The 20664-nt window shown below is 38.2% G+C and overlaps 1 protein-coding gene across 3 annotated transcripts in view; it reads left to right on the top strand.

Annotated features, from left to right (window-relative positions):
- Positions 1-19482, top strand: part of LOC122397473 — a 484513-nt gene extending 465031 nt beyond the window's left edge. For 2 of the 3 annotated variants that reach the window (XR_006259108.1, XR_006259107.1), the window contains 4 exons: positions 8490-8996; positions 10416-11156; positions 15719-15782; positions 19356-19479. Coding sequence is in view for 1 of the 3 variants with exons in the window: in XM_043396627.1 (XP_043252562.1) it covers positions 8490-8996; positions 10416-11153 (1245 nt within the window). In the remaining 2 variants the exon portion in view is untranslated. Of the gene's footprint in view, positions 1-8489; positions 8997-10415; positions 11157-15718; positions 15783-19355 lie in introns of all 3 variants that reach the window. The other variant, XM_043396627.1, reaches the window with a different exon arrangement.
- The last annotated feature ends 1182 nt before the right edge of the window (positions 19483-20664 follow it).

Here is a 20664-nt window from a genome sequence, read left to right as displayed (position 1 = left end):
GAAAAGAAATCACGAAATTAAAAATCTGATTTTGACGATACCTAAAGGTTACTATTAGGAGTACCTATTTTAATCGATGACTCACTGTATAAACGAAACAATATTAATTTTAACACTTACGGTGTACGGTTATTTTATTTCATTTTTTCTAATTTTTGGTTTCTTTAGTATCTGAAATTGCAATATAGAAATTAGTATCTCGATGACATTAGTGCACGTATGATACGATACATTGACGAAAAATTCAGAATAGAATCTTCTTACGTGTTCGTAAGTTGATTCAAACCTGATCAAACCTGATCAAACCCATCAAATACGCCTCTTTCGTAGCTGAAATTTCAATACAGTTAGAATTTCGATGATATTAGAGCACACATAATAGAGTGCATCGACAAAAAATTCACATCGTGTTCATAAGTTGATTCAAACCTGATCAAACCTGGTCAAACTCATCAAAAATGCCTCTATAATAGCTAAAATTTGAATACAATTGGTATCTCAATGACATAATACAGTACATCGAGAAAAAATTCAGAGAAGAATCTTCTTGTTTGGTCATAAGTTGATTCAAACCTGATCAAACCTAGTCAAATTCGATCAAACCAGATCAAACCTGGTCAAACTCATCAAAAACGCCTCTTTCATAGCTGAAATTTGAATACAATTGGTATCTCAATGACATAATACAGTCATCGACAAAAAATTCAGAGTAGAATATTCTTCTGTGTTCATAAATTGATTCAAATCTAATCAAACCTGATCAAACTCATCAAATACGCCTTTCCTAGCTGACATTTGTACACAATTAGAATCTCGATGATATTAGAGCACACAAAATACAAGAAAAACCTGATAAAACCTCGTCAAACTTGATCAAACCTGGTCAAACTCATAAAAAACGCCTTTCCTAGCTGAAATGTGAATACAATAAGAATGTCGATGATATTAAAGCACATATAGTAGAGTACATCAAAAAAAAATTCAGAGTAGAATCTTCTTGTGTTCATAAATTGATTCAAACCTGATCAAACTCATCCAATACGCCTTTCCTAACTGAAATTTGAATACCATTAGAATCTCGATGATATTAGAGCAGACATAATAGAGTACATCGACAACAAATTCAGAGTAGAATCTGCTTGTGTGTTCATAAACTGATTCAAACCTTGTCAAACTCATCATATACGCCTCTCCTAGCTGAAATGTGTATACACTTATAGTGTCGATGATATTAGAGCACACATAATAGAATACACCAACAAAAAATTCAAAGTCAAATCTTCTTGTGTATTGATTCAAACATGATCAAACTCGTCAAAAACGCCTCTTTCGTAGCTATAATTGAATACAATTAGAATCTCGATGATATTGGAGCACACAAAATACAGTACATCGACAAAAAATCCAGAATAGAATTTTCTTGCATGTTCATAAGTTGATTCAAATCTAATAAAACCTAGTCAAACCCGATCAAACCAGATCAAATCTGTTCAAACTCATCAAATACGCCCCCAAGCGACAGAAAATGTTACTCATCAGTTACCTATTATATTATACTCTAATAATAAAAGTCTATACTTGGGCATCTTCTCACGGTAATAAAAAGTCCCCCCCATAAAATAGTAAAATATAAAAGTCCCCATTAAAATAGCATCCCCATTTTGCCTCGCTGTTCCAAATCTATTTTATGATAAAGATCGACTGAAACATAATTCCAACTGGACAAGATGGCGGAACCAAAAGGTCTACCAAGATCCACAATTAATAAGGAAAATTACTAAATGGTTCCATGATTCGTACGCTAAATAATCAGTCGGTAAATGTCGGCCAATTTGCGTCTCGCGTTACCCGTGTGTCTTCTGTGATTACGCGAAATTGTCCTCAACGAGCTCAGGTGCGTTCAAAGCCCTTTCAACGCGCGCTACGGTCAGCGCCTCGAACGGACATCCATTTCAATAATTACAAATCTTATAATTGACACTCGGCCGCAAGCTTGAGCCCTTTGTACGGTTTCCCGCGCATTCGCGTCGTTAACCTTGCGTTCGACCTGACGACCCCGAGCTTGACACTGATCTTACCCGTCGGGCCGCGCTAATTAACCAACCGCCGCGAGTCAACGATTAACACGGACAATTGATCGACTCTTTGATCGTGTTACCTCGGGAAAACGTTCCGATAGCGGAGCAACGAAAAGTTGAATCGGAGTTCGCGGAGTTTGTTCGTTCCAGCTTGCGATTGTTTGCTCCGGAACATTTTGGGAATATTTACGTTTAACAAATGTGTACTCTGTTCTCACAAGGAACCATCGCGAACGGTCCGGCTTCGCTTTTGATGAAACTTTGTACACATATAAAGCAGCCAAAAATAATCGACACGTATTTATTTTTAACTGCGGTAACTCGAGTTTAAGGGGTGAAACCACCCCTTGAAGTTTTGGCTCGAAACGGCTATCTCGAAAACGGAAAGACATACAAAAAAATTGTTAATGGGCGAGGTTGATCGTTTCTTATGTACAATAACATGGTGTTAAAAAATTAAAAAAAATATAATTTGTTTATAACAAAAAAAAATGTATTAACTTAATTTTTCATTTTATTGAAATTTTCATAATGACAAAAAATGACGAGCATTTTATTCCAAATCCATTGGTATGCGATTTTTTAAAATTGCCTCCTACAGTTTTGCAGATTTTGATGATTTACATCTTGCGCGCACATCCATTATGGTAGTAGCCGTTCTAATTTTGATTTTAATGAAGCACTGTAGGCTTGCACTAAATCAAAGTTAGAACGGCTACTACCATAATGGATGTGCGCGCAAGATGTAAATCATCAAAATCTGCAAAACTGTAAGTGGCAATTTTAAAATATTACATACCAATGGATTTGGAAAAGTTCGGCCACCCTTGGGAAAAATTTTAATGAGAGATTCTAGAGGCCAAAATAAGACGAAAATCAAGAATATCAATTTGTTGATTGAGCCTTCGTTAAAAAGTTATTAAAAAATTAAATTAAAAAATTTCAAATCCTCCAGGAAAAAATTATTTTCGGTTGCGGGGGCCAATTACAATCATTTTTGGTCAATACATATACCCACGAAATCCAACGCACTTTCGAGAAAAAAATTCCTAATCGAAAATGTAATTTATGGCCAGAAATGTTGTCCGAAAATTTCATGCGGATCTTTAAAATGTCATAACTTCTGAACGGATTGAAGGATTTTAATTTTCAAAAATGCAAACGACGCGTATTTTAATCAAGAATACGTAGAAATCGTAAAAATATGCAAATAGTTGATCCTTGACCCCGCAAAATGAGAAAAACCCCATAAAAATGGTCCAATCTCCAAACAGCCATAATTCCTACAATAGTGTATATATTTCAATGAAACTTTTTTCTGAAGTAGAGCTCATAGGTAGCTACAAAAAAGTATTGGCCAACTTTTTTGTAGGGCGTCAAACAACATTATTAAAAATGAAAAACGAATTTTTAAGAAAAATCGACAGGGTGCAGGTGCCTAAATTTTTCAGGGAAAAAAAAAAATTTCAAATCGTTCTAAAAAAATTATTTTCAGTTGCGGGAGTCAATTTCAATCATTTTTGGTCAATATATATACCCCCGAAATCCTACGCACTTTTGAGAAAAAAATTCGAGAATCTGTGAAATTTTTCAACAAAATTAAAAAATTTCAAACCATTCTGAAAAAATTATTTTCGGTTGCAGGGGTCGATTACAATCATTTTTGGTCATTACACATTCCCCCGAAATCTTGGGCATTTCGGAGAAAAAAATTCAGTACGGGCGGAACTTTAAACGTTAATAATTTCTTAACGAAGCCTCCATCAACAAATTGGTATTCTTGTATTTTTCCCGATTTTGTCCTCTAAAAGTAGTGCAAGCCTACTGTGCTTCATTAAAATCAAAGTTAGAACGGCTACTACCATAATGGATGTGCGCGCAAGATGTAAATCATCAAAATCTGCAAAACTGTAGGAGGCAATTTTAAAAAATCGCATACCAATGGATTTGGAATAAAATGCTCGTCATTTTTTGTCATTATGAAAATTTCAATAAAATGAAAAATTAAGTTAATAAATTTTTTTTTGTTATAAACAAATTATATTTTTTTAAATTTTTTAACACCATGTTATTGTACATAAGAAACCATCAACCTCGCCCATTAACAATTTTTTTGTATGTCTTTCCGTTTTCGAGATAGCCCTTTCGAGCCAAAACTTCAAGGGGTGGTTTCACCCCTTAAACTCGAGTTACCGCAGCTAAAAAAAAATACGTGTCGATTATTTTTGGCTGCTTTATAAGTGTACAAAGTTTCATCAAAATCGAAGCCGGACCGTTCGCGATGGTTCCTTGTCAGAGAAAGATTTATTTACAATCGTTCGGTGGTGTTGGAAACGTAGCAAGATACGTTTGATCAAAGTTTGAAGATTCCTGGAAATGATCGAAGAAATTCTTCCACTCTGCTTGGTGGTTATTTTCGTGTTGAAAAATATTAGGAAAATAAATATATAAGTTCTCCTATGGATCAGTTCCATTTTCGGGAAAATAATTTCTATTTTGTTGATAATTCTACAAACTTGTAAGCTTTGTTCCCCACTTTGTCGTAAATTTTGTTGATCCACATCCAAGCTTCTACAGAAACAAGTTTCGAATATAGAAAAAAATTCCTGAAGCTTTGCAAGTGTCACAGTTTTATTATTCCTCGTTTACTATTCTACGTATGGCTCGATTATTAAACATCAACAAGTGGTTCCCAGAAAATTTTTCGATCCGCGTCGAAACTGTTTGTGCCGCTTCACAGTGGACGGTTCGTGGATTAAATTAGGAAAGCGACCCTTTGGGGAGCACCGAGCGTAAATACGATGAATTACAATGACTTTTAGAGCGTCACAACGGGTCAGGAATCGAAAAGCAACATCGATGAAGCGTCCTCTTAATATAGCAGAAGCATCGGGCGAGCGTGAAAGGTTAATGAATGGATATTCCGTCCGAATCCGTGCAAACCGCGAGCCGTCACGTCGCCGTCCGTTCGTACCGTGAGGGGGAGGGAAATATTTCGATCGTTCGCGTCATAAATCGTCATCGACGCGCGCGGTCGATTGATCGATATTGCGTCGCGGCTCGTGCCAGAATTACAGCGGCATAATAAATTAATTTTCCGATCGCGGCTGGCTGTGCGTTATAAACACGACGAAACGCATGTTCGAGCATGAGAGGCCACCTTGTACGATACTATCGATCCCGCGTGCCAAACTTCGCCGCAATTTCCGATGATTGGGGTCTCCCTATCCAGGTAGGTGCAATTATGGTCGTCAGAGTTGCCTCGCTAGAGAGTGTCGCCTATTTTGCAGCTTTTTATTTCCGCCGAAACGCCTTTGGATTTCCTTTAATTCCTCGACGGCAATTTCTCGACGGCGTCTCGCTGGCATCCGGTCCCGCTCGGCCCCCGTGGACCGGAAGTCGCCCTTGAAATCTTCGCGTACGACTCAACTCGTCGAGGTTAGGCGGGTCAAAGATTTGTCTCGTCTTTTGATTAGCTTTTCACGCGCAATGGTACATTTTTCAACTTAAAATATTGATATATATTAAAACATTCTCTGTAATTCGAAGAGAGTGTATTCTATTTAGAAAAGTACATTGTTGCACTTGTGAAATAACCTTTTGCTCCAAATAAATTTATTACACCGTGTGAAAGTTCACGAAACTTGATAATGTCTTCGTTAATAAATGGGGGAGGAGTCGTAACAACCTCGTAACTTCATCAAGGATCGCCACGAGTGCATTTCGAGAGGGGTTTGATGAAAAAACTGAGTGGGGACAGCTGGTTTTCTCCCGCGAGACGAGAGCGAATCAAACGCGACAATAGCAATCTCGATGACCGGTTCTCGCCCCCGCAGCCAGTGTTTGTGTTTATTTTGCCTATTTGTTCGTTGGTCCGCGACTCACAGTTGACGTTCGAACAACAATAACCGGGTAATACCTGACACGAGTAATTTTTCGACCGTACGCGATCTCGATTACTAGCTCGCGGGGCGTGTCTTTCGCTTCTCGAAGTTCGTTACGATTTTTTAGAGATTCCTCGTCGAGGAGACAGGATATTTGGGAAATTGAAAGGATCAAAAATATTCCGTACACTTTTACGATTGCTAATACTCCATTTTTTTTTTTTTTTTAAATAAAAAAATTCTTACTATTAAAGATGGTCGTGAAGGGTGAACAATTCGAAATAAAATTAAAGAAGCAATTAGGATGAAGCAGCATATTTTACAATGGAATTCTTAAAAAATTTTTCGAGACACCCCGTAGAGACTTATAGGCAACACTTCTTAACGCGTTCAACGCGAAGTTTGTCAAAAGATATTATAAAATCCATTTAAATACTGTATACAGACTCTTTAATATTCTACAAATTGCAAAAAATTATTTATTACATTTCACACCGACAAGTAGACACCACATTCGCTGCTAGATCGGAATCATACAATGCAAGAATAAAATTTTAATTTCAGAACATTGTAAACGAACATAACCTACAATTTGTTGGTTATTTTCGTAACCTTTCTAAAATCCTATCCAAATTTATTTCCCTCGACACATCTCGACTTGAGAATTACTTTGTCTAATTCTGCTACATAACCTAAAATTCAAGTAGACAACACATTCGCTACTAGATCGAAATCATACAATGCAAGAATAAAATTTTAATTTCAGAACATTGTAAACGAACATAACCTACAATTTGTTGGTTATTTTCGTAACCTTTCTAAAATCCTATCCAAATTTATTTCCCTCGACACATCTCGACTTGAGAATTACTTTGTCTAATTCTGCTACATAACCTAAAATTCAAGTAGACAACACATTCGCTACTAGATCGAAATCATACAATGCAAGAATAAAATTTTAATTTCAGAACATTGTAAACGAACATAACCTACAATTTGTTGGTTATTTTCGTAACCTTTCTAAAATCCTATCCAAATTTATTTCCCTCGACACATCTCGACTTGAGGATTACTTTGTCTAATTCTGCTACATAACCTAAAATTCAAGTAGACAACACATTCGCTACTAGATCGAAATCATACAATGCAAGAATAAAATTTTAATTTCAGAACATTGTAAACGAACATAACCTACAATTTGTTGGTTATTTTCGTAACCTTTCTAAAATCCTATCCAAATTTATTTCCCTCGACACATCTCGACTTGAGAATTACTTTGTCTAATTCTGCTACATAACCTAAAATTCAAGTAGACAACACATTCGCTACTAGATCGAAATCATACAATGCAAGAATAAAATTTTAATTTCAGAACATTGTAAACGAACATAACCTACAATTTGTTGGTTATTTTCGTAACCTTTCTAAAATCCTATCCAAATTTATTTCCCTCGACACATCTCGACTTGAGAATTACTTTGTCTAATTCTGCTACATAACCTAAAATTCAAGTAGACAACACATTCGCTACTAGATCGAAATCATACAATGCAAGAATAAAATTTTAATTTCAGAACATTGTAAACGAACATAACCTACAATTTGTTGGTTATTTTCGTAACCTTTCTAAAATCCTATCCAAATTTATTTCCCTCGACACATCTCGACTTGAGAATTACTTTGTCTAATTCTGCTACATAACCTAAAATTCAAGTAGACAACACATTCGCTACTAGATCGAAATCATACAATGCAAGAATAAAATTTTAATTTCAGAACATTGTAAACGAACATAACCTACAATTTGTTGGTTATTTTCGTAACCTTTCTAAAATCCTATCCAAATTTATTTCCCTCGACACATCTCGACTTGAGGATTACTTTGTCTAATTCTGCTACATAACCTAAAATTCAAGTAGACAACACATTCGCTACTAGATCGAAATCATACAATGCAAGAATAAAATTTTAATTTCAGAACATTGTAAACGAACATAACCTACAATTTGTTGGTTATTTTCGTAACCTTTCTAAAATCCTATCCAAATTTATTTCCCTCGACACATCTCGACTTGAGAATTACTTTGTCTAATTCTGCTACATAACCTAAAATTCAAGTAGACAACACATTCGCTACTAGATCGAAATCATACAATGCAAGAATAAAATTTTAATTTCAGAACATTGTAAACGAACATAACCTACAATTTGTTGGTTATTTTCGTAACCTTTCTAAAATCCTATCCAAATTTATTTCCCTCGACACATCTCGACTTGAGAATTATAATACTTTATCTAATTCTGCTACATAACCTAAAATTCGTAAATCTAAACCAAACTTATTTCCCTCGACGTCTCGACTCGAGTCACGTGGCCGTCAAAGTGTTGTTAAAGTTAAAAATGTTGAAAAACGAAAGTACATAGTCCGGAGACAGGAGAAGTTTCGAGGCGGAGGCGTCGATTCAAGATGGAGCGAAAAGTAGACGGAGTTCCGCCATAAGTAGCCGCCGGTTGTCTTTTGTTTTAGTTGGTTTCCCGTATGTTTACCCGAGTTTCGGCTTTGCATGGCACGTTGCATCATTCCGCCCCGACATCGCCGTGTTCCTCGCGCCCGCTGAGCAGAACGGCATCGCTCTGCGACGGTAGCTCCGGTTACGAATCGACCAGGAGCCACCTAGGGCCGCACTATAGCGATTACAACATGCCTAGGAGTAACTCGCCCGTGCCTAAATACAATAGCTTGAAGCCGCGGCAAAGGAAGCACAAACGTTCCCAGTTCTACTCTCTGAGGCTCTGCCGTAGGCACGAGAACGTTCACAGGAAGTATCAGCTTTACACCATACCGATATACAAATGCCCTCACAAAAACGGCAGCACCGGCACGATCGCGACGACGATCGTCAGGTCGGAGACGACGCCGCCGATACCGGCGCCAAGGCACCCCAGGAACACCGATCCCTCGAAACACACTTATCAGAACGTACCGCCTCCCGTTTTTCCGACGAGGAACGCTTCTTCGCTGCCCAGGACCAAGGTTTGTCTACTTGTGTTCTTTTCGTTTAGTAAGTGCCCGCATTCGATGCTCGTGAATCGTTGCTGATGTCTCGAAGGAGCAAAAGTTTCTTACCTGGACCCGAGACTCGGATCGGGATTGATCGCGGGTCCAGTGATCGATTGGTTTGACCGTCCCGGACGAATCCGTGTGCTCTTCTTTCCGACCTTTTTGCGCCTGTCGCAGGAAGAAGCAAGAATGATGCCTCGGGAACGACTGTTGGAGGACTGGCGATCGAGTCGATTGATTGTTTCGGACGGGTTGTCGCTTAAATTGAGGACTGTGCAAAGTTTTAAAAGCAAATATATCAAAACTTAGGTCGGAGGTACCTTCTAGTACCTCTCTGCTACGTTCCTTATTGGTCTGAAGACGATGACGTAGTCGAACATTGCGTGCAGTAGTGCCTGTTCACTACGTCCCCTATTGGCTGAAGACCAATAGTGACCAATGTCTGACTAGGTTATCGTCTTCAGCCAATAGGGGACGTAGTATGCAAGTACCATAGTGAGAATAGTAACACCGTATTATTTATTTGAAGTATAATCTGTGTTTACCGGCGTTCTTTATTAAAATATTTCAGAAATTGATCGACGAACGAAACGCGTGTAACTGGAACGAAACACGAGCACACGGAACGAATCCTATCCTTTAAGCACCGATTAAAATAATTAGCATTGCACCTACTGCATGAGTACGATTTACGTGTCCGCCGTAGATATAAAACAACAGCTTCGAGCAAATAGGAGGTAGAGTCGCCGGAATCCGAGTTATAATCGGAAATCATATTTTCACTGCTAAGCTGGATCTGGCCATCCGTGTAGCGACCGTCCTTGTGTATGTCGGCCGCGAACCAAGTAAGTTTCCGCTCACACAGACACGTACACGCACACCCGCTTGCCGGTGAGCTTCTCAACCCTATCGTAAAGAAGGCAAAATATTATTTCCAAGCCTGTAAAGACTTTCGCGTGAGCCTCCATGGAGGAATCGAAAAAGAACGGTGGCGATGCTTCCCGCGCTCGCCGTCAGAGGACTACTCTGAACCTTCCTCTCTCGCAAGCACTCGACCATATATACACTCGACTGTCCATCGAATTTGAAAATATATTTTGATTACTGTAAACAGATTCAACGTTTGTACTGTAGCATGAAATTTGGTCATTTCACTTCCAACTTGCCAGCAGAGGGCTATGGTCTTAGCTCTCTCGCAAGCACTCGATCGACAGTCCGTTTGTATACATGTATGTCGCCTCTTCCCCCGTATCCTACAAGAGGAAGCCGCCCTATGAGTAAAATCGTTGAAAATTATAGAAAGGGAAACAAAATTTTGCCTCGTACTCGTGACTAACATGATCCTGTCCCCCCGTGGCTGGATTTCCAAACGACTAACAATGCCTGTTGCAGACCGACAGCCTATACAACTTCGAAAAACACTATCAGCAGCAGCACCGGCAGGAAATGCAGCAGTACAGCTACCCGTTACCGAGCAACAGTTCGAGCCAACTAACACTGCCACTAACGCGCAGCCTCTACCATTCCTCGATAGTTAGCCCCTTGCAGACCTCCTTCGTTCACGCTAACAATCGCTCGTCCACCCTGGCGCATCACGAGACCGTCAATCACCTGTCCGCGGTGCATCCGGACGAGGAGCAACAAAACTACACGAACCACGACGCGAGGCAACCGCGCCGTCACGCTAATCGGGGGAACGAGCGGAGCCAAAAATACAGGAAGCACAAACGAGGCGACCGGAAACAGAAGCAGAGGCGGGGGGACGCGAGGAGATCGGAGGCCGCGTACGGCTCGCCCGCCTGCGAGACCAGCTTCCATCAAGTCCAGGAGCTCGGTATACCCGAGACGTACAAAATCTCTTATCCCCATTATTACGAGGACGACATCGCGGAGTGTCCCACCGATTATCACAGATCGAACCCGAACTCGCGGCAACAGATCTGGGAACGGCAGTCGAATCGGTGTCCGGCGGAGAACACGCACTACGCGGATCCCGGGGACACCAAGAACCGCAACAAACCGAAGAGACTGTTGTCGAATCACGGCGACGGACGATCGCCGTCCGCGCCTACGATAATGCAGTACGCCGAGCTCCACTTCCGGGACGTCGGTCAGGAGATCGATGTCTAAAAGGTCAGTGGAAACCGACGAGTCACCTGTAAATTATCGTTGGCTATCGTCAACTTTGATAGAAGGTATATCAAGAAGGACGTGTGACCACAGGACGAGGTATACGAGTAGGTCTCACACCTTGTGGACTTTCCTGGTCCAATCTAACTGCTATACCGACCTAAAAATTCGACGACGATTATAACGTCCCCTTTTCATGAATTTTTAAGAAAAATCGTCGGGGGTAGGTTTTAAAATTCTTCGACGAAAAAAAAATTTTAAATCCTTCTGGAAAAATTATTTTCGGTTGCAGGGGTCAGTTACAATCATTTTCGATGAATACACATACCCCCGAAATCCTGAGCACTTTCGAGAAAAAAATTCCTTACCAAAAATCTAATCTCGGGCCCAGAAATGTCACTCGAAAATTTCTTGCGAATCTTTGAAACGTCATAACTCTTGAACGGATTGGAGGATTTTAATGTTTCAAACGGCAAATAGCGCGTATTTTAGTGGAGAATATGCAGAAATTCTAACAATATAGAAAAAGTTATTCCTTGACACCGTAAAATGAGAAAAACCCCATAAAAATGGTCCAATTTTCAAATAGCCATAACTCCTACAATAGTGAATATATTTCGATGAAACTTTTTTCTGGCCTAGAGCTCGCGGGTACCTCCAAAAAAGTACTAAACAACTTTTTCGCCCCCCGTCAAACAAATTTATTAAAAATCGAAAACGAGTTTCTAAGAAAAATCGACCTAAATTTTTCGGCGAAAAAAAAAATTTTCAGAACGTTCTAAAAAAATTATTTTTAGTCGCAGGGGTCAATTACAAGCAGTTTTGGCTAACAGACATACCCCCGAAATCCTACTCAGTTTCGAGAAAAAAATTCCTTACCGAAAATATAATTTCTGGTCAGAAATATCTGCAGGAATTTTCATGCAAATCTTTAAATTTCATAACTTCTGAACGGATTGGACGATGTTAATGTTTCAAAAAGTAAACAACGCGTATTTTAGTGGAGAATATGTAGAGATTATGAAAATGTTGGAAAAGTTGTTCCTTGATCCCGTAAAATGAGAAAAATTCCATAAAAATGGTCCAATATTCAAACAGCCATAACTCCTACAATAGTGAATATACATATTTTGATGAAACTTTTTTCTGAACTGCAGCTCATGGGTACCTACAAAAACGTACTAAACAACTTTTCTATAGTGCATCAAATACAATTACTAAAAATCAAAAACTAATTTTTATGAACAATGCCTAAATTTTTCGACGAAAAAAAAAATTCCAAATCGTTCTGAAAAAATTATTTTTAGCTAGGGGAGTCAATTACACTCATTTTTGGTCAATAGACATACCCCCAAAATCCTACCAATATTTGAGAAAAAAATTCGAGTAAGGGGCAAATTTTTCGACAAAATTAAAAAATTTCAAATGATTATAAAAAAATTATTACCATTTTGGGGATCAATTACAATTATTTTTGGTGAACACACATACCTTCGAAATCCTAGGCATTTTCGAGAAAAAAATTCAAGAAAGTAGACTTTATCGTCGAAATTGAAAAGTTTCAAATTGTTCTAAGAAAATTATTTTCAGTTGCAGAGGTCAATTATAATTATTTTTGGTCAATAGGCATACTTCCGAATTTCTACGCAGTTTCGAGAAAAAAATTCGAGTAGGTGCTGAAATTTTTCGACGAAATTAAAAAATTTCAAATCGTTCTAAAAAAAATATTGTTGATTGCAGGGGTCAGTTACAATCATTTTTGGTGAATACATACACACCCGAAATTCTACGTAATTTCGAGAAAAAAAATTCTTTACCGAAAATATATGAGACGAAATATTTCCCTGAAATTTCACGCGTATATTTAAAAAATCATAACTTCTGAACGGATTGGAGGATTTTAACCTAACTCCCCATAAAGATGATCGAATTTTCCAAAATTCTAATAGTAAAAATATGAATTTGCATAAAGATTTGCAGTGTAGTGATTATACAGGGTGTTCGGCCACCTCTAGCAAAAATTTTAATGAGCGATAGTAGAGGCCAAAATAAGACAAAAATCAAGAATACTAATTTGTTGGTGGAAGCTTCGTTAAAAAGTTATTAACGTTTAAAGTTCCGCCCGTACTGAATTTTTTTCTCGAAAATGCGCAAGATTTCGGGGGTATGTCTATTCACCAAAAATGACTGTAATTGAACCCTACAACCGAAAATAATTTTTCCACAACGATTTGCAATTTTTTAATTTTCTCGAATAATTTCACACCTTCTCTATTTTTTTTCTCAAAAGTGGGCAGGATTTCGTGGGTATGTCTAATGACAAAAACTGATTGTAATTGACCCCCGCAACCGAAAATAATTTTTCCACAACGATTTGCAATTTTTTTTCTCCGTTGAAAAATTTAGGCACCTAATTGGATTTTCAGTAAGGAATTTTTTTCTCGAAAGTGCGTACGATTTCGGAGGTATGTGTAATGATAAAAAATGATTGTAATTGATCCCCGCAACCGAAAATAATTTTTTTAAAACGATTTGAAAAATTTTTTTTCGCCGAAAAATTTCAACACCTACTCGATTTTTTTTCTCGAAAGTAGATAGGATTTCGGAGGTATGTGTACTCACCAAAAATGATTGTAGTTGACCCCCGCAACCGAAAATAATTTTTCCAGAACGATTTGAAATTTTTGAATTTAATTGTTAATAACTTTTTAACGAAGCTTCCATCAACAAATTAGTATTCTTGATTTTCGTCTTATTTTGGCCTCTACTATCGCTCATTAAAATTTTTGCTAGAGGTGGCCGAACACCCTGTATATCTCTTCTCTTGCCTTTCATATTATGTAAGTATAGTAAGGTTTGCATTTAGACCCATGGCGGTTAACAATTTTTTAACTGCCTAAGTAATGTAAAATTATTATGACTCGCTCTATAGTTTCGTTTCTCGTGTTTTGTAATAGTATTCAAATATGATGTAAACACAGTTTTATTATGGAATTACGTCTAAATTATTCATAGATTTTTCCGGTCGGAACTCATATCCGTAGCTGTCCCTTTCTGTGAAGTAAAATACGCGTTAGAGACAAATCAAGATCCAGGAAAAAGTCGATACGGTGTCAGAAATAAAGAGAATGCTCGTATGTCGTATAAGAGTATTGTAATTAAAATAGAAACTTATTTGTCGTATATTTTGCACGTCTTATAACAAAACTATAAACTGTCAAAAAAAATTGCTTCTGAAATCTTTAAATGCACCAGTGATTCTTTTAAAAAACAGGATGAGATTAGTGTTACACGTGATCTGAAAAGTCCAGAATCTCTCAAACATTTTATACTACAAACTGCTTTAATTCCAGTTGTGTACACGACCTTCTTGATATTACCAAATATTTTCTAGAGGAAGAATATTAAGAATTGTTAAGAGTTCATGGACGGCTGTGTAAATTTTCGAAGAGAAATCTCTGCGATTCCGAGTACCGTCTCAAGTTTCAAACTTGATTTTAATTTTATTTTTTAAACGATCGTTCATTTTGTTCTTATAATTTTCTTCCCGATGAGTTTGCAAATTATTACGAAACAGGAGGCAGTTTGCACGAATTTGTTAGTTCCGTATCGAAGTTGGAACGCAACCACAGGTAGGAAATGAACGATATTTTGTTGGTTCGTATTATTTTCGCCCGATTGTATTTGCGTTTGTTTGCATCTCACGTTTTGCTTTATTTCTAACAGCATTTCAAACAACATTTCTGGCAGCTTTTTTTCTTTTACATTTTTTTTGCCGGTTAAAATTGCATATTTTTAAATTTCAATTAATCGATTGCACTTGCGCATTTATTTGATTTTTATTTTTTCTCGTCGGCGGTCGTGTCTCGTTGGTAAGTATTTTAATTAAAATCAGTCAACGAAAAATCGATGTGTCATGTTTAATTAAAACAGCTACGTGCAACGATGAGAAATAAAAAAAAAAAAAAAAAAAAAAAGGAAAACACCTGCAGCGAAAAATATGACTGATTTGAACGAAAACGTTTAATGAATACTTTTACACTATGAACAATTTTTTTTAAACAATTTCCATCGATGCATTATTGCAACGAAGAAACGATTAAAAAAATACTCGCTATTTTATCGAGATTCAGTATCGAAGATAATACGGTTCGCTAACAAGTTAATAAAACGAGGGGAGAATTATGAAAATCAACGAAGCTAAAAATGAGTTTCAACCGACGCGATAACGAAAGTTCTTCCAGGTCGACCGTAAAATTACATCGATGTTATTTAAATTCCTCTTAATGATATAACAAAATTTCGCGTTCGTGTTATCTTTATGGTTAAATTACTTTAATTAAAAAATCTCAGCGAATTATTTAATGTTATTAATAGGGGAGCGAATTACGTGTAAAATTTATCTCCCGCTAGGCCAACCGTTAAATTGCAATGAAAACTACACAACGACGCGATGGACTGAATTTGTAATATCAATTAGATGAATTGGCGTAAATGGAAACTCAATAATGAAACTCATATGTTGCCGTTGTACATACCAATTGTATCTAAATGTTTGTTCGTAGGAGGGTCCGCAGACAAAGAGCGATACGTACATTTACTAGGACATTTTGGCGTCCGACATGCCTTGTAGGTACATTGTATTCTATGAATTACGTCATTTTGCTTAGATAATTTGTGCACAGTATTGTAATCACTCCGATGCGTGCGTATGCGTGAAGCCTAGAATGACGCGAGAAATTCCGTTTCACTCTAAATGAAATTATTTTTTTTTATTTTCATCGATGCATCCCTCGATCCATGAAAGGAACGTACACATTCGTAACGTTGGCGACAAGCTACTAAATTTCGTATGGAATGGCTCGACAACGACGGCTCGTGAAGTATCGGTAATGAACAAAGCGACGATTCGAATTATCGCGTTCAATAACGAACGACGCCCGTGTGATTGGCCATTAAAATTCTAACGGCAGTGGCGCAGTTTATTCGCCGAACAATAAACTCCTCCAACTTCTGCGCGCATCGTATCCCGTGGAAATTTAACAGAAGATTGCGAGAAACTCGTTAATTGATCGCGATACGACCTCTCGCGACCCCCCTCGACGGTAATCGTGCGTGTCAGAGTTAAAATTATTGCCACGGCTCCGGTGGACGAGCAACGTGGAAGTCGTCGAGCTCGTATCAGCGAGCTTTGTATCCTGTTAAATAATTTTTACACCCCTGAAACGTTTAAAACTGTAACGATTCTCTTATATGATGTAAAAATTCACAGGGAAGTCCTACGCTATGCATAATGTTTAGAAAAATATAAAACTATTTGTCAGGTAGTATTCCTCAAGAGAAAAGGAATCGAAAAGTCCTTTACCATTTTCCAATCGGAGGTTCCGTTCTCGAGATACGAGCGTTCGAAGTCTTCGCGCGGATGTGTACAAGTGGCGCCACGCTGGAACCAAAATGGCGCCTGCTAGGACCGAATCGGCAAACTTTCACCGCTCGTATCTCGAAAACGGAGCCTCGGATTGGAAAATGGTAAAGGACTTTTTGATTCCTTTGCTCTCCGAGAATTCGTATACCTGAGTTTGTTACCATAATTTTTAGAATTCATTGTCCAAACAGAACCAGAGGAGTTCTTTTGCTATTTTACTGTACACTTTTTATCTGATCTGTAAAAACCGTCGTTTTCCATCCCCGTTGGTAACGGCGGTCAATTATTTTCGTATCGTCGTTAAAACGTCGAAATTCTGTTCTCGTTGGTGTGAAAATTGTAAATAAAATCGATCCGATAAAGGATCGTATTTATACGCGATAGCTTGAATTAAAACTACTGCAGATTACACCTTTAATTGGTAGCTTAAAGTGGCCACGGTAGCACGAGAAACAAATTGTAATCGATACATTAACGCGGGGAACAGATTTATTTAATTCTTTAATTAATAGCGCGACTTTTGCAAAAAAGAAAAACAATCCACCGAACCCTGTTAAACGTCGATCGTTGAACCTTGTTTGTGGCTCTGCGTTCACTTTTTATGTTTGTACGCGCACTGGCGATGGCGAACCATCGCTGATGCAGCCATTAAAAGGGCAACGGTAATAAAAGTCATAACGTTTTCCAAAAACAATTGAGACTCGAGGAATTAAAACGCTGCAAAATATTGAACGGTACTGGAAAATTTGATCGTAAAAAGTATTTCGAACTTTATTGTTTCTCGTTAATTTCCGTCTCAGTTAGTGGACACACCCTATATAATATAAACAAGTATTTATCATTCCGGTGGAATCACCCATATCACGTATTTTAGCAGATATTGTCGTTCCAAGCTTAGAAATTGCGGCCATTGAACAATTAAACTACGTTACAGTAATATGTTATAAATATATGAAATTTTCACAATAATATCAAACGAACAGATTTAATCCACCAAATATAAGCTCACGCTAGAGAATCTGAATAACGGCTCCCATTAATTTGCTAACGATTTACCAACAATAATGTTCATTAATTTCTAGGTTGATTATATCTTATTTGACGTAAGAAAATTGTTGAAAAATAAATAAAGATGAAAATGATTTGTTGAAAGTAGACGTATTATTAGTCTTCGTTAAATCAGTATTAGATTTCGCAGAAAGTAATGAAAATAATTTGTATTCTTGTGGTATGGACCAGCAATGCATCTAATTAAATGAAAATAAGTTTTCTTTCATGGAGAAATTAACGAAATGCTTTTTAAATGTTTCTGCTACTTCTGCTTCCGTCGAGTCTTTTTTTTTATAGCTGAAACAAACAAATGACTGCAAAGGAAGCTGGTGTTTACCGCAGAAAAATGTAAATACTTCTTCTCTGTTAAAACATAAATACGTTTGAAACACTCTGAACCATCCGAAATGAAAATTAAGAGTTTTGAAAAAACACAACAAACCTAAGAAACTTGATATACACTCGACCTGTTTTTGTACCCGATTTAATGGTGAACAGGGGACGTAAAAAATAGTGAAAAATGTTGATTAACCTCGTCTTCGAGTTATACAGGGTGGGGCAATAACTTTAGACGCGTAAAACGTGGTCCCCACCGTGGTTCGTTTGATTTTTATCTCTTTTATCGATCACGTAAATTTAATTTAAAAAAATATTTGTATTGTAAGAAATTCATGTTTCTAGAATGTGAACGTAACAGGAGTGGAGAAAAATTGCAAGGGATAGAGCAAAATAAAAATACGTATATGCATAAAAGAGACGTGGAAATATTGAAACAAGGAATTAAAGAGAAACTCGACCATCATGGTGGGAACCATGGGACGTTTCCATGGAGCCGTGGTTCGTCATACTTTGTACGGTGACGGACAGAAACTTTCGAATGCAAATAACTCGAAAACTTCGTCGCGTCTGCCCCAGGTATGTGGATGATTTGTAAAAAATAAAAAGCTCCGCTGTACGTTCCGAAAGTTTCATCAAACGCTTGGCGGTCGCGTCTCGAGATCGTACGGTCCATTTCGTCGGAAAGTATGATAAAGTTCTGGCTCGAGAGACGCGAACTTCGGCCATATCAATTTACGTATAGAACCGTTCAGAAATTAAAAACTTATCGAGGAGTCTTCGAGTAAAAAGAATCACTGTACTACCCAATCTGTTCCTAATTTCTCAGTTCTTAATTGAAAACGCTTTCGATACCGATGCTACTGTATCTTAGAAAAGTAGAAAAACTACTCCTGAAATGGAGGCTGGGGAAATTGAGCTATACACGAGCCAAGCTTCTTTAGTTCTTTCGACTAAATCGACTGAAATTGATACTGTGGCGCCACCTCCCTTACTCGCCACCAGAGGGCCATGTGCTCTTGTCTCTCTCGCAAGCGTTCGCAGAGACTGACTCCCCTCACCTTGACTTTATTTATCAGTAGAAGAGGGGAATTTATCCGAGAACTTGAAAAGCAGTTGAAATTCTAAAATAAAAATGAATTTGTGGAAAATAGCGAATTCGTTAGCACAAAATGGGGAGGGGGGCATTTTGAAAAGACGCTACGAAGATTGTGCGATTCTTTTCGTATCGTGAGGGCGATGAATTCTATAATAATAAGTACAGATTAACAATAAAAACCTTGTTTGCCCCTTTGGAATCGGCGTATCGCGGAGTGTTGTAGCCCGTTGTTGGAACCTTTAAATCGTGTACTTCAGACTAAGGTGTTCGTTGTCATGTTCTGTTTACGCAGCCCTTCAAGCCGGAATTCTCGGATCTCGACTACGCCGACGTGGACTACCGATCATACGGGCCGATCAACTACAAAGCAGCCAGCATCGCGCTCCTCCAGAAGCAGCAAGCTCAGAAGCTGCACCAGCAACAGCTGCAGGACCGACGGCCCCAGATGTACGGTGTCACGGACGAGAACGAAGAGCTCCTGTAACCCCTCCAACACACTCCCACTCGTTCGTTTTCCATTACTACTTCTTTTTTTTTTAACGTGAATCTAACCCAAGTGTTACCTTGTGGCCATATACTCTCAACGAAGCGCATAAAACTGTCGTTAACAATTACTTACATTAACAGTCGATCGTATTTAACCGCGGTGAGCCTCGACGACCAGCAACCTCCTCCAACAGCCTTCGATAGTTGGATGTACCTCTTAATCGCGTGGCTTCGACAAATTTCGCTGCGTTACTCGTTCGCTGGCTATCTGTCATGAAATCGTGTGTCTGTTTTAGTAAAATTACTTTTATAATTATATAGAATTTTTGGATACAGTAGTGATTCGTAAAATGATCATCATTCCAGGAGAGGGGGTGACATGTTCATCTTTCGTAGAGTGGAGGCGATATCGTTGAGAATCGTTTTTAAATATCGTCTTTCACGCTCCACTGATGCGAGGAAAACGTTCAATTTACGAATCATTACACCTTGACTCCGAATACCATAAGTAACGTTCATTTTAAGAATCACTGGTCTGTCGTTCAGCACATCTTCCTCGGTTGAGAGGGATAGAAATGTTCAATTTACGAATCGCGTTCATTTTACGAATCGTTACTAGTACACGTTGACTCCAAGTGCCATAAGTCTTTTTCTCTTCTCGTCTATTCTGGAGTTTGCATTTTCGTTTCAGAAACTCGTGCAGGGATCCAAGAAACATTAGAACCATTAATATCGTAAATACTAGGAAAAAATGAGTAAAATATAATCGATAAAATTGATGAGTTTGAATTATTTAAACGTTTCGAATACCTTGATTGTACTTGAAAGACCAATTACGGAGTGTCTGAGATTATCGAGCAATGGCGCCCGGCTATTCTTCACACAGAATCTACTTCGTTCCGTGAAAGTAGATAGACGGTACCTCGAACGGAGAAGTCCGTAGCGATCGCAGCGTGGTTTGTCGAAGCACGTATCTTCGAAGCCAAAGAAACACTCGTTCGAATTGCACGTCGTCGAACTTGCATCGAGGATGGAGACAACCTTTCATCGTTTTCTTTCAGGCTAGTAGTCAAGCCGGTCGCGGCGGAAACTGCGAATTCCTCTTCCGCTCTCGT

The sequence above is a fragment of the Colletes gigas genome, unplaced genomic scaffold (genome assembly GCF_013123115.1).
Source record: "Colletes gigas isolate AHSC1104 unplaced genomic scaffold, ASM1312311v1 Colletes_gigas_Sc00009, whole genome shotgun sequence".
Classification (NCBI taxonomy): Eukaryota; Metazoa; Arthropoda; class Insecta; order Hymenoptera; family Colletidae; genus Colletes; species Colletes gigas.
The sequence above is the reverse complement of the archived record's forward strand: the minus strand, read 5'-3'. Positions and strand labels throughout refer to the sequence as shown.